We start from the raw sequence: 13822 nt of genomic DNA on the forward strand, positions 1-13822 counted from the left end.
AATGCCCCCTGGGTGGAAGATTCTAAGCGTTGAAAACGAGGCCGAATACGAAGTGTGGAATCTGGAAGCGCTCTTGGACTTGGAGCCGGTAAGAGGCAGTGTTCCTAACCTGGACGGCACTCGAGGTGGTATTTTCGGTTCAGCATATTCCCTCTCCATATGACTTTGGTTTGTAGCATTGCTCAGGCCTTGTGCGTTAAGACGTGCTATGGCGGAGCAGAAGATCGTCAACCTAAGCTTTAGCTATACGTGGTTTCGATGACTTGATCTAAGCAAGAATGATGCTCGCTAGGTCACTCTTCGCTTGTAAATTGGCACTCTTAGCTTTGCTCTGAGCGATATAGTCCTGCCGTCCGGGGGCTCGCCGTCCGCTGTTGAAGTGGTGTTTGATAAACCAAGACGGAAGGCGGCATAAGTTGGTGGCGCGTCTACCAACGGGTATGGCGCAGAATACGCCTGGAGGGTCGTTCATTGTTGAGGGTATACAGTTCTAATATAAAAGGAAGCGCATCAAAAAGCCAACAGGGGCTGACAGAATATGAGTACCTGCAGGTAAGAAATCTTAGCTTTTACCTCATTCGGACGGGAGGGGACATCCCTCTACCTCTGAGTTGCACTCCTAGGCCGAACCGCAACCACTACGGCATCTCTTGGGAGAGGATGGCGCCCCCTATTTGGCTTTCGGTACTGCCATTGAGGAGGGAGCAGCGATACGCTGTGCTATGCGGGCCTTCAGACCGCGTGTTGGGCACACATGTGCTGTACAGGCGGCAGTCAAAGTGATCACGCGGGCTACAATTCGGAGTTGACTAGGGCCATTCAAACGCCCTGATGGAAAGAGATGATGTGGACGAACGAAGAAAAGAGAAAGATGCAGGCCGTCTGCTGTAGTCTCCGGTCTCCTTAGCAAGCCAGACGCAGGGTCCGATGAGCTCGGACCAACCATGACTCGTAGCTGCCAAAATTCCCGACCTCCACCAGCACAACAATTCCAGCACAATTCACACAAAAATGAACGACCCGGCATTCGCGATCGAAACCGACCTCCAAACGCAGAGCATCCTCCTTGCTGCCGCAAATCACGACATCGCCGCGCTACGCAACCTCCTCCGCAACTCCTCCGCCAACGTCCAAGACCCAGAGACTGGCTTCACACCCTTACACGCTGCAATTGCTGCCTGCGAGCCAGGTACGGAAGAAGCGAACCGAGTGAATGGGCATGAAAATGGCGACAGAAATGGGGTACGGGAAGGCGAGGACAGCGAGGAGAGGACGCAAGAGCTCGAAGGCGCCGTGAAGACGGTCAGGCTACTGTTCGAGAACGGTGCGATATGGAACGACCTGGACGGCAATGGCGAGACGCCCGGCTGCATAGCGCACAGATTGGGACTGAAAGAGCTGTATGAATTGTGCGTGGATGGTGGTGTGCGAGCCGAGCTGCTGCTGAGTCGACTAGACGAATACCAGCCGCTGGGTGATGCTGATTCCGACGAAGAGGAAGAGGATATTGAAGAGGTACTTAAGGGTACTCGAGAGACTCAAGATAGCCAGGAGGTACATTTAGATGACAGAGAGTTACATCCGGACGACTCGACGCGAAACCCCAACTATCTCGCCTCAACTCTGACCTTCGACCGCAACAAGATAGTAGATGAGACGACTAACGGCGTCATGATGGGGTGGGAAACCACCTTCATGAGACGATCTGCGGAGCTCCTCCTGCCTACCACCGGCCTTCGCGTGCTCAATATTGGGCACGGTATGGGGATCATTGACGGGTTCTTCCAAGAGAAAACTCCGAAGTCGCACCACATCATCGAAGCACATCCAGATGTGCTGAAACAGATGAAGGAAAAAGGCTGGCACGATAAACCTGGGATAGTCATTCATGAAGGCCGATGGCAAGACATCGTTCCCGGCCTAATGGAAAGGGGCGAGCTCTATGACGCGATATATTTCGATACTTTCGCCGAAGAGTACAAGGCACTACGCGAGTTCTTCACCGAGTGTGTCATCGGGTTGCTTGACCCCTCTCGAGGCGCAGATGGAGAGGGAGGAAAGTTCGGCTTCTTCAACGGCATGGGCGCGGACCGGCAAGTCTGCTACGACGTCTATAATAAGATCGTCGAGATGGATCTCTTCGAAGCAGGCTTCGACACTGAATGGGAAACGATACCGATCCCAGACCTTGACGCAGAAGGAGAATGGGATGGAGTGAAGAGGAAATATTGGGTTCCCGATAAATACAAACTACCCACGTGCAGCTTTATCGGCTGAGAGACCCCAGACGCCCACATTCGTACGCCAACGCTAAAACCAGATGCCACCTTCCTACAGAATATCCCAACCAAATATTTGTGGAGTGAAGGCATGCAGACTCCAAAATCCGAAAAGCTTTCGCCCGGGTTTGTTACGAGCTGTTTATCCCGTTCACACCGTTCAACCCGGACATGAGCCCATGCTCTTTCAGCAGGCTGTTGTACCTTTCTTGCTTAGGCTCCACCAGCTGTTTGGCAGCTTCTGCGCCTGCCACCGGCAATCGTTTGAGGCCATCCTTCCTGAGATTCTTCGGGACCGCTTTTGGATCTAAGAGACTAACCTGCAATAATACGGAAGCCTGATCCCAGTACATATGCTCTGATACCAGCTTGCCTCCCCGCACGGCGACGATGCTTACGACAGCGATTTCGACATGCTTGTCCGTTGGTGGTACGCCCGGCAGTATCCAGTCGACCTCATCCGAATGCGTGAACGATACCACCATCTCATCGACAACGCGTTCAACGCCCATGGTACGCGAAACCAACCGGATTTCGAAATCATCGACTAAGCTCGGGATGAAGAACTCGCGGTAGAATTCTTCTAGCTTCCTTCTTCCAACGCCACCTTCTAGTGTGGGGAGAAGGGTAACATGGGGACTGTTCTGCGTCATGTTCTTGACCACAGCCATGCTCCCTCGCTCTGGAACCTCGTCGTTATACTTCGCGTTCCACGCCTCTTGCACCACGGGTTCAAGATCGACCTCTCTCTTGAATCCTCGCCTTACACACCCCAGCGCCCTGCTCCACGACAGGTTCGCCTCAACCTCCGAGTATGTCTTCGCCGTTGGATCCGCAAACCCTGTCGCGCATCTATCATACCGGTACAATCGCCACTCGCACATCTCCGGCGGCGGACTAACCTGGCTCCTCCCGGCAACATGGACTTGCAACTGCAGCAGGGTTGGGAACTTCGTCTTGGGAGCGGGGAGCACAGGCGGGTAGAACGCGACAATGGCGCAACACTTGTTTAGCGGCTTCATGGCGACCTTGAGCACCACGCTCGCGGCATCGCCATAGCATAGGATGGCGTACGTTTCGCCGAGCTCGAGGTCGTCGTGCAGGTGCTTGAGCGTGCGGATGTAGCTCGCTTGGTCTGAGGGGTTGTAGGGAAGATAGCTAGTGTCGTAGCCTTCTTCCTTCCAGGCTAGGAGCGCTTTTTCGGGCGGATGCGGGGAGGTGGCGGTCAGCCAGATGCGCGGAGGGAGGGAGTTGAAGCTGAGGAAGCCGGTGCCGGACTGCGTCGGTGTGGTTATGGACATTTTCATTTCCAGTTGGGTTTCGCGTCGTTTGGATGTAGGTTCGAATCAGTCGTTGCTCATGGATGTGAGCTCCTCGCGCCTCAACGGGGACTCGAAGGAAATTCCGGTACTTGTAATCTTGACGCGCATGGCGGGGTCCTAGGCTGCGTTTAATCCTAGTTGCGGCTTTCCATCCCCAGCTTTGTTCCAAGTTTCGGATGGAAGCTTGCGCACAGACGCGTGGTGCGCATTGGAAGATTCGCAGGGTTAGTGACGTCATGGTGCATGCGACATTCACGGCCCGCTCGTGAAAGGATTTGTGCACGTCAAGACGCCCTTCACTATTTTCTTCAACACTTTAAACTATCATTCATTCCGTCCCATCACTATCCTTACAAGGATTAAATCTCCCCTTCCTCGGAAACTAGCCCGTAGCACATGTAGAGTCCAACTGAACGGGTGCTAATCGTCTTCGAATATGCGCATAGGGTGATATATGACTGTCGAAAAAGAAATTTCCTCCTCCATCTCGTTCTCTAATCAACGTCCAAATCTTACATACAAAGAAGAAAGCAAACGCACCTCCACTCTAGCTAAAGCCACGCCCAACTCCCTACCACCCACACCACAAACAACACCGCCTCAATCCCCAACACCAATCCACCCATTAACATCCCACTCCCCACTCTCTCCGCGCGGCTACGCGACTCAGGCAGCGCCCACGCGCTCTCACCCAAGAAGATCCATAGCAGGGGCGCTAGTACGCAGAGCACTAGCATCAGAGCTAATACGGATATAATGCGGATAGCGGAAAACGAGTGTACGAATTGGATCGTAGTGAGGGTATCCGGGAACGAGGTAGAGTGCGGATGTAGCGGTGACGGCGTTGCGGAGTCCTTGTCGTCGTACTCGTTGGCGTTGCCAGAGGGGAGCTGCGAGTCGGCATCGAGGCTTTTTGCTCGGTGACGCCGCGGACGGGGGTTGGAAGAGCGCATGGAGTAAGAGTGTGAGAGTGTGGAATTGGAGGCGGCGACGCGGCGTGCCCAGTGCACCCATGTGTACCGCGCTTTGCCTGTTTGAGGGCGCTGGTACAGATCCACGAGATTTTGCTCTGTGAAGGGACTTCGAGCATCGGGGTCCGTGTCTAGGCCGCCGCGTGCGGCTAGGAATCTGCTCGAGGGAGGCGGTTTGGCTGAGGGGGTGGAGGGAGAGCCGCTCCATACGCTGACTTGGCCGAGCTGGATGTACCTGAGTTTGCGAGCGGAAAGGACGCGCAAGATCCAGGGTCCAGTGAGATTTTTATAGCCTTCCCTTAGGCGATTGGCGAAGAACATGTCGTCGAAGTCAACTGTGACCGCCTTGCTATGCGCCTTTTCTGGACTCTTACTTCCCACCCGCCCCCTCTTTTTACCCTCCGGACTCCTCGTCGTCGTCAAACTACTCGGCACAACAACACTTTCCAACCTCCCTCTAACCCCGTACCCTCCCCTCCTGCTCCTTAAACTCAACCATACAACCCCTTCTCTCCCACCCCCCGTACTCTTCCTGCTCCCATTTCCCTCCCACACCCCCTTCTTCCTCCCCACCGCCTCACTCCGACTCCTCACCACCCCCTGCGCATCCTCATTCCTCTGCAGCCGACTCCTTAGATCAAACTCGCCATCGCTTGCCACAATGCCTAGCACATGCTTTCCTTTTCTTGCCTCATAATCCACATTTCCATTATGCGTCTGCCTTGGCCACGTCCTCGGCTTCGGGAACTCCTTCCTCGCGCTGAAGGGGTAGGGCGTTTTGATGAAGTGAGACGGGAGGTGTGCAGGGCGGTCTGGATCGTCGTTGGGAATGGAGATGGGGGAGAGCGTTATGTGGCGCTGCTCGGTGAGGGATGCGGGTCTAGGGAGGGGGGCGGAGTGCCCGTGCGAGAGGGAGCGTTGATGGAAGTGGGAGAAGGAAGCTGTTGAGGGGAGAGATTCAAGGGCGCGCATGGTGATTGCGTGGGCGTTGAGGATGGAGTCTGCGCGGATGCTTTCGCCTGTGTTTCGGCGGTGTCGGCCTGGGAAGGTTGCGCTTGGCATTGCGCCGATTTCGTCTTCTCCATGGCCCGCATTCATGTCGGGAAAGGGCTTTGGGAGATCATCTGAATCGTTGCTCATCATGGACTCGCGCGGTGTTCCCTGACCGGCGGATCCTGACCCGGCGTTATGTACGACGCGGACTTTGCCTAGACGTCGGACAGACAATTGTCGCGCTTTCCCGGTCCCTGTACGCTCGAGTGGAGAGGAGGAACCGTCATCCGCGGTCGCGGTGCCGGAGTCGTGCGCAGGGATCTGATTGAAAGAGGGAAGAGCTCTCAATAGACCATCATTTTGCGGTCGTGGTCGCCCTCTAACTTCCTCCTCCCCGTCATCATCTTCAAGAATGCCAGAGTTCCTGATTCCCAACCCTTCCACTTCCGAGAAGTTGCGTGTCTCATTATCGTCTTCCCATTCCGAATCATTATCTTCACCCGAAGAGTCTTCGAAGAAGTCCGCTCCCGGAGAGAGTCCCTGGTCCATGAACTCACTCATTTCGGGTCGAACGGAGCGTGTCCTCATAGGAGGAGATTCCACGACTAGGGGTGAAGATGCGGGACTGGATGACAAGCGCGCGGAAGGATGACTTAGGATGAGAGTCTGCGTAGGGGGGGTCGGAGGCGAAGATGGCAGTCTAGGGGACGGCACGGGATGTTGTTGGAGAGGCGAAGGGTATTTCGGTAGCGGCGAGGACTCCATCTTCCTTAGTTGCTTCCAGTCGAGCAGGGGGGAGAAGGATGCTTGATGGAGGTGGGCCGATAGGTTCGGCGACGGCGTCTTTTTGGTCAGTGGAGTCTACTTAATCCCCTCGGCTAGCAGCTGCGATCAACAGAACAAAGTGTATGCTGAAACGCAAGCGGCACAAAGAAACAGAAAGTTCTTGAAAGAGGATCGTCCGACGTGGTGGCAATGGTAGAGAGGCTCAAAGGGAAATTACCCTAAACAAAGAAGATATGTGTCTGAAATGATCGCCCGAGGTTCGGCAACTGGAAGATAGACCTAGTGGAATGCGGTCATAAGACGTTTTTGGCGAGCTGTTCGGCCCGTTTTATTCTTGGTGTTGTTGCATTCCTGAGGAGCCGTTTTAGGAAACGAGCCTACGCCTCCGCGCGACCGCATCGTTCGAATGTACCATGTCACCTGAGAAAGACATAATGAAAAGAGATGAGTAAATGAAGATGAAACCGGACGGGATGCTGGATAAAAATATTTGAATGGAGCCATATACAAATCCTCGTCTAGAGACCCCAGCGATCTATGCGCATTGACTCAGATATACAGCGACAGATGAAGAACGCCACAATGCTGTACCATGATAACTTCCCAAAACTATGAGAGAATGCGTAGACGTGACAAAAAGCGAAACGACTGTCTGAAGAAAAGACTTTTCCTGATCGCGTTCAGTCGTTCTCTAGAATTATTCGCCGTCGCCGTCGAACATCTTGCTCATGGCCTTCTGAGCAAGTTCAACACCCAAGAAAGTAGCCGCGTTCGCAGGAACGGCTCGTGCCATAGCGGGTCCCATGCCCGGGAAGAAGGCCCTCAGGCCGCCGCTCGCGTGGATGCCCTTGATTGTGCCACTGATGGTTGGTCGACCTTCGGCACTCTGTAACCGGGATTTGATGGTGTCGATGGGGAAGACTGGAATCCACATGGCCACGCCGGCAGCACCACCGGCCACCATGACAGCGGAAAGCGAGAGCTGCCCGGGCAGACCTGTCTCTGGGTCTCTCGGTGTGAGCTTCCTCTTGACGACCTCGTATGTCGCAAAGTAGCAGGCGGAGCCTGGGCCGTCTCGCGCAAGTGTCATCGCAGAGCCCCGAAACACGGAGCGTATGCCGCCTTCCTTGTACAGCTGCCGTACGACATCGATACCACCCGAATACTTGGGCTTCTCGCCCGGTGCGAGCTGCTTCTGGCCCTGGATCTGTAGGAGGACTTTGACGCGCTCGAAGGGCGCGGTGATGAGGGTCATGGGGATTGCGCTGAAGAAGCCGGCGGCGGAGACCTGGGCGACGGAGTATTGGCCGTTTTCTACGGTGGAGAAGCTCGACACGAGCTGCTTGCCGACGTCGTAGCCCCAGAAAGAGACGGCAACTGGTTGTTGTTAGCATCTCCAGTCGCCTGGGCTGAGTTGCGCTGAACACTTACACATGGGCGTTACGCCCACGAGCGGCGCCTGAACACCGGCATACAGCCCCTTGGCCATTCCCTCTCTTGCAATTGTCTTCCTCACCACGTCCATGGCTCCGCTGTATACACCCTTCTCTGCAGTCTGCAACCGCACCTTTACAAGGTCGAACGGGTGCCCTACGATGACTGCGCAGACACCGCCCACGCCGCCGGCGACCAGCGCACGCAGCGACTGGAGCGACGATTTCGTGGCCACCTTGACATCCTCTTTCAGCTCCGCCGGGGAGGGCAGGTTCTCCGCCTTGAGCGGGTTCTTCGTGGTCATGGCGAGGGCTGGGTATGACGCAGGGCGCGTCAAGCTTCCCGATTGCAATTGCGCGCTGTACAGAGGCGAGCCAGGCGCAAGAAGCGATGACAGGGGACGGGGAAGCAATGCGATCGCAAGCTGGAGTGGAGAAGGCCAAAATTCAGCGCGCAGGGTGAAAGAAAGCACAAAAGCCAATTCACATGTGTGGTGCTCCAGACGTCCGGGTCTTGGCTTTCGTCGGCCGTGGATCGGCTGCGCGGGACGAGTGCCTCGGCAAACGCTCCCTGCGAAAGCCGCCCAGGAGCGCTGCCGGATTGGCAAATATGTCTTCTGCCATTATTCGCGGGGCGAGTGGAACAGTGGATTGCGGTCCTGAGATGGGCGGGGTGGTGGGCATGTCGAGGTAAAGGTCACGTCGATACGAAGGATCTCCACGGCCATGGATGAGGGTTCATACACCGGAGTGCGTACCTCTGCCTCGGTGCAGCACCCTCCGGTGCAACGGCGCTGATGCACACACAGGGCTAGGGCCGACTGCGCGGGTACCTGCGACGCCCGGCTAAGGTTATGCTGCCGGTCGAGCCTTCGCCGGGACACCGAGACGGCTATTGACAGTCATATCTAATACATGGCTTTCAACATGTCACGCTACTCGAGCCTAGCGAGAGACACCGGAACATGAGCTGTCTTGGCTCAGTCTAGATACGCCCTATCCTACATGCGTCGACTACGCCTACTTGCCGACGTTCGTGAAGCGCAGATACGGCTTGACCTCCTTCACCTCGCCGAACTTCTTCCTCGCATCCTCTGTCGACACAGACGGCGGCACGATGACGTCCTGGCCCGCTGTCCAGTCGATTGGCGTGACGACTCCCTCCTTATCACCCGTCTGCAAGCTATCAATGACCCTCAGCACCTCGGCCGTATTCCTCCCCGTGCTGGCGGGATACAGCATTGTCAGCCTAATCTTCTTGTCCGGATCTATCACGTAGACGGAGCGAATCGTGAAGGCAATCCCTCCCTCCTTGGCCAATTTGTCCAGGTCGTCTTGCGAGATCATGTCGTAGAGCCAGGCGACTTTGCGGTCGGCGTCGGCGATGATGGGGAACTGCACGTTCGTGCTGCACACCTCGTTGATATCAGAGATCCACTGGTCGTGCGAGCCAAGCTCATTGGCGCTCTGTGATGGCGGGTTAGGGGTGCTTTCAGCGCAATGGTGGCATGGCAACGTACGAGGCCAATCATCTTCACTCCGCGCTTGTCGAATTCATCCTTGAGCTTCGCGAACGCGCCGAGCTCCGTCGTGCAAACCGGCGTGAAGTCGGCAGGATGTGAGAAGAGGATAGCCCACGATCCATTTAGCCATTTGTGGAAGTCGATGTCGCCATGGGTGGTCTTTGCCTGGAAGTTCGGAGCTACAATGACAATTAGCGTTTGGAATACGAACCATGGAGTAATTGAACGTACCGATCGAGCCCAGACGAAGGCGGGGGAGAATTGAAGCCATTATCGTGCTTGTGGATGCTCAATTGGTCCAAGAGACAGCATGCGCGCCCTTATTTAGCTTTCTTCAATTCTCGGGGATTACTAAAGGAGCCTCGAAATTATCATGCCATTGCGTCATGCCGAATGCCAAAGGGCGCTCGGTCGATCGGCCGAGCGCCGACCTCCACCCTCCTCTATCCCCTATCGTCGTCCCTGCAGAAGCCTTACTAGACTACTCTGTCCTCCTTCTGCCCAACCATCATGCATCGCCACGCGCCCGTTCATTTGTGCGAACACCTTCCAATCAACCTCCCCCAGAATGGGCCCAGATACACTTGCAGTTTATCCGAATCCTCCCCGGGCTTTGTTCTCGGCTCGAGCTATCCAGTCGAGGAAATCTGCCGTTTGCTTCTAACGCACATTGCAGCAGAGCCTTGTCTCTGCGTCTGTTCCTCCTTAGGGTATGTTTCATCAACTTGCCGCAGTTCGTGCTTGGATGCGTGGGGTGATTGAGCGTAGCTATCATTGGTGGCTCCCATGACCTGTGCCGCATCCGTGCAGAAACGCCGTCAGAGACGAGGTGGGCGCCTACAGTGAGCGCCTGCTGCCTTGTGCATGCGATATGTCTCGAACCATAGCCCATTCAGACCGGACAAGCGCTTTTAAACGTTTGATGTGCAGTTAAATTCCCTCACCGACTACATTCTTCACCACTTCCAAAGAGAAGGGTCACCAAGGTAAGAAACATTTGAAGACCCATGTCGAGTATTATCTCTGGACTGATCTTGAGCCGCAGCATGTCGAGTTGAGTGCTGGCCCACATTCCGAAAGCCCCGCCATGTCGAATCGAACGACCAGTGCATCTGGGAGTCCAAACTCTAGCCCCTCCCGGTCCATTCCCTCATCTTCGCCATTCGCCTTTACGCCGTCATCGACGGTATTTGTGTTCGGGGAGCACCATACTTCCACTCCCCGTCCCACATCCGCAAGTAGTACAGCATCAGGGACCCCACTGTTCAGCTTCACACCGTCATCGACACCTTTTGCATTCAGCGAAGCGCATGCATCCCCTCCGACCTTCTCATTCGGAAACACGCCTACAAGCGCAAGTAGCCCAGTATTCACACCATCATCCACGCCATTCACGCTCGGAGCCCAACATGCATCTCCAGGTACAACTTCAGCTGCAAATAGTACGACATCAGGGACACCCCGCTTCACGCCGGCATCGACACCCTTCATGACGGAGCTCGGAAATGCATCTGCTAGTTCGCCGCCAGCTGCTAGCAGTACGACGTCGGGATCACTACGGTTCACACCATCGTCGACACCATCGGCATTCGGCGATGGTCCTGACCCAGACCAGCCTTTGCCGTCCATAGAGAGAGATATCTCATCTGCAGGCAGCCGACAAAATACCCCTAGCACAACTGTATACACGCCATCAGCTTCAACCGAGAGAGCTTCGACTCATCACAGCCTGGAGCATGATAACTTACACCAACACCTTCATAACTTGACGTTGGCATCGCCTGAAGTACAAGTGAGATCGCCTTTGCAGAGGGATACACCTACTCCTTCTATCCATGTTACCCCAGCACCTTCTGTGGACGGCCGCAGTCAACCCCGAGCCAGTAGGGCCGACAGACTCCTTACTGAGCTGAATGCCCTTCACATGGGATCCTCCCCCGGTTCAGGTTCTCCGGGTGGTCCCGGAACGGGCCAGAGCCGCTCTCCATCTCCATCACGCCGTCGCCGCTCTGGCTCTGGAGTCAATAGAGTGATCCACCGTATCGAGGATGAAAATCCGCCAGACGCTGTATTCCACGTGAGGGAGGTCCAAGAAGCTCTCGTCAGCGCAAAGAGCGTACCATCAAATATGCTCAATGTTCTGTCTGCGTCCGATCTGCACCGAGAACCGGGATCAGTAATTGAAAGCCTCCGTCAACAGGCCATGAGGCTGAGCGCATTTCAATTGCCATCGTCCCGTATTGTCGGACTCGTCGGCGACTCGGGTGTAGGAAAAAGCAGTCTAATTAATTCCTTACTTGACAAAAGGGACTTGGCCAGAGCGGTAAGTGACCCGCACTAAGCTTTCCGTATATTCAGCTGACCTTGAGATGACAGAGCAACAGCGGAGCAGCGTGCACCTGTGTCGTTACGGAGTACCACTACCATGACAGAGACGATTTTGTTGTACTTATTGACTACTTCACACTGGAAGAGCTGAGGAGACAGTACGGCGAATTGTTACGGGCTTACCGTGATAACGAATCGCCTCCAACAGATGCTACTCGAGAAGACCGCGAAAGCTTACGGCGTAGAGCTGATCTCGCCAGAGACACGTTCAGAGCAAGCTTCAGAGAGAGGCTAGAGCAAACACCGACAGTTCTTCTTTCCATGCCCTTCGATCATGCCGTGAATACGATGGTCGAATGGGCATCACAACTACTGGGATCCCGGGGGAGAGCCGATGGCCCAGCGGAGACGCAGGAAACAATCAATACGGCTGAAGGGTGCTCTTCACGGCTGAGAGAACTAACGTCAGAATTAGATAATCCCGACCCCAACAGAGCCGCTCGAGCATGCCTTTGGCCGTTCGTCCGGAAACTGAGGTAAGTACCGATCCCGCAAATCTATCATGGGGTGGCTCTCGTTGCCAGACGACCCCTTCAAGGCAACATCAATTTCATCTTCTCGAGATTCCTCATAAAATGACGCAATCGACTAATCAACCAAAACTCCAGGGTCTACCTGAAGGCTTACATTTTGAGCAAAGGGCTCGTCATTGCCGATCTTCCAGGTAAGGTAGTATTTCACCCAACAGCTCAATGAAATCTTACTGAGGAAAATAGGACTGCGTGACCTCAACTCCGCTCGCCAGAATGTTACTGAGCGGTATGTTCGGCAGTGTCATCAGATACTTGTTGTTGCGAGGATCGATCGAGCTATCACAGACCAAAGCATCAAAGACGTATTCGATTTGGCCCGTCGTGCTAGATTGTCTAATGTCGGTATCGTCTGTACGAGGTCTGATGTGCGTCACGCGCTCTAGCAGCTCAGACCCACACCTGCTGATGGAAGACAGGATATCCAAAAGAGGGAGGCAAGGGCGGACTGGCCGGCTGAAAGAACAAGAATCGACGCGATGCAAAGAAAAATCGACGCGATGCAAAGAAAAATCGACGCTAATACACGCGAAATCGAATCTCTCAAGGAAGAAATTGATGACTTCGGTGAAGACGTTATGGATCTTTCTGAAGAGGACGCCCGTGAATATGCGAGACTACTGGATGATTGCCGAAAGGCTGAGTAAGTCTTCCTGTTGATGAATGAGCATGTTCATTAACGCTATCAACCTTTTAGAAAATCCAGAGAGAACAACGAGTTCGAGTAGGTTCGCAACTTCACACAGGCGAGGTCGACAGGCTAACCTGGATAGGTTACGCCGCCATATTATTACTGTACGGAACGACAAAGTCTCCCGCAGTGTACAGGACAAATACAGGAGCCATCCAATTGCAGCAAACCCGAAAACATTCTGTGTGAGTAATAGAATATACTGGAGCCAACGTGAGAAGCCTGTCAGTAGCGCTCTCCCCTACCTACAGTTGAGCGGGATTCTGGACCTGCGCCGCCATTGCATTGGGATTGTTGCCGAGAGCCATCTCCGCGCAACTACGGAGTATATCAAAGACGAGATCCCGGCATTTCTTGGTTCTGTTGCACTATGGGTTGAGGCAGGGTTCGGCAATGCAAGCACAGAAAGAAAGCAACAGATTCTCGAGGCTGTGTCTACGATTCAACGCGAACTCGAAGAGGTATTTTATATAACCTTTCCTTTGATTCCACAACCGGATGTTATCGGTGTTCTAGGAGTATTTCATTAAACTGAGCAGACTCCGCTGTATCGTATTGGCGAACTACTGGATTGGTACCACCGTTGGCTATAGTTGAAGGACGGGCACACTGCTCTCAGATAGCGCTGCTGATTATTGCTCTAGTTAACATCTCCAGTCTCTCAACTCGGTGGCATTTCGCGCGCTCTATGTACCGAATTCGATACCCAAGTCTACCTGCATTTGAGTACGTCTGACATTGACCGCGGCAAATTTCTGACTGACTAAACTCAGGGCAAGATGTTCCGCAATGGAGCGCTGATGCTAGACGAGCGAGCTTGTGCTGGCAATCTGTATGTATCCACGGGTGTATCTTTCGGGCTAAGACGCTTTCGCTAACCACTAGCGAAGTGGCATCATTCGTCAT

General features: G+C 54.4%; 6 protein-coding genes across 6 annotated transcripts; 2 read left to right on the forward strand and 4 right to left on the reverse strand.

The window, feature by feature from the left end:
• Positions 1-972: 972 nt before the first annotated feature.
• On the forward strand, positions 973-2344 carry BU26DRAFT_202781 (arginine N-methyltransferase 2). Its single transcript, XM_033820555.1, has one exon. The coding sequence runs from the start codon at positions 1012-1014 to the stop codon at positions 2275-2277; it is 1266 nt and encodes a 421-aa protein (XP_033675587.1). The 5' UTR covers positions 973-1011; the 3' UTR covers positions 2278-2344.
• On the reverse strand, positions 2155-3754 carry BU26DRAFT_525821 (dienelactone hydrolase-like protein). Its single transcript, XM_033830596.1, has one exon. The coding sequence runs from the start codon at positions 3578-3580 to the stop codon at positions 2411-2413; it is 1170 nt and encodes a 389-aa protein (XP_033675588.1). The 5' UTR covers positions 3581-3754; the 3' UTR covers positions 2155-2410.
• Positions 3755-3920: 166 nt separating this feature from the next.
• BU26DRAFT_587110 (uncharacterized protein) lies at positions 3921-6480 on the reverse strand. The gene is made up of 2 exons (XM_033834675.1): positions 5146-6480; positions 3921-5100 (listed from the first exon to the last, which is right to left on the reverse strand). The coding sequence occupies exons 1-2, from the start codon at positions 6328-6330 to the stop codon at positions 4153-4155; spliced, it is 2133 nt and encodes a 710-aa protein (XP_033675589.1). The 5' UTR covers positions 6331-6480; the 3' UTR covers positions 3921-4152.
• A 471-nt stretch (positions 6481-6951) lies between these two features.
• On the reverse strand, positions 6952-8180 carry BU26DRAFT_202835 (mitochondrial carrier). Its single transcript, XM_033820556.1, has 2 exons — positions 7783-8180; positions 6952-7728 (listed from the first exon to the last, which is right to left on the reverse strand). The coding sequence occupies exons 1-2, from the start codon at positions 8087-8089 to the stop codon at positions 7049-7051; spliced, it is 987 nt and encodes a 328-aa protein (XP_033675590.1). The 5' UTR covers positions 8090-8180; the 3' UTR covers positions 6952-7048.
• Positions 8181-8716: 536 nt separating this feature from the next.
• On the reverse strand, positions 8717-9589 carry BU26DRAFT_525825 (thioredoxin-like protein). The gene is made up of 3 exons (XM_033830597.1): positions 9539-9589; positions 9305-9486; positions 8717-9251 (listed from the first exon to the last, which is right to left on the reverse strand). Exons 1-3 carry the CDS (start codon positions 9576-9578, stop codon positions 8805-8807), a joined length of 669 nt encoding a protein of 222 aa, XP_033675591.1. The 5' UTR covers positions 9579-9589; the 3' UTR covers positions 8717-8804.
• Positions 9590-10796: 1207 nt separating this feature from the next.
• On the forward strand, positions 10797-13683 carry BU26DRAFT_442112 (uncharacterized protein; the record flags this gene model as incomplete). Its single annotated transcript, XM_033824493.1, has 7 exons — positions 10797-11630; positions 11684-12171; positions 12304-12359; positions 12412-12593; positions 12657-12868; positions 12999-13377; positions 13561-13683. 7 exons carry the CDS (start codon positions 10797-10799, stop codon positions 13681-13683), a joined length of 2274 nt encoding a protein of 757 aa, XP_033675592.1.
• Between the last annotated feature and the right edge of the window lie 139 nt (positions 13684-13822).

The sequence above is a fragment of the Trematosphaeria pertusa genome (genome assembly GCF_010094035.1).
Source record: "Trematosphaeria pertusa strain CBS 122368 unplaced genomic scaffold BU26scaffold_28, whole genome shotgun sequence".
In the NCBI taxonomy this organism is placed as follows: domain Eukaryota; kingdom Fungi; phylum Ascomycota; class Dothideomycetes; order Pleosporales; family Trematosphaeriaceae; genus Trematosphaeria; species Trematosphaeria pertusa.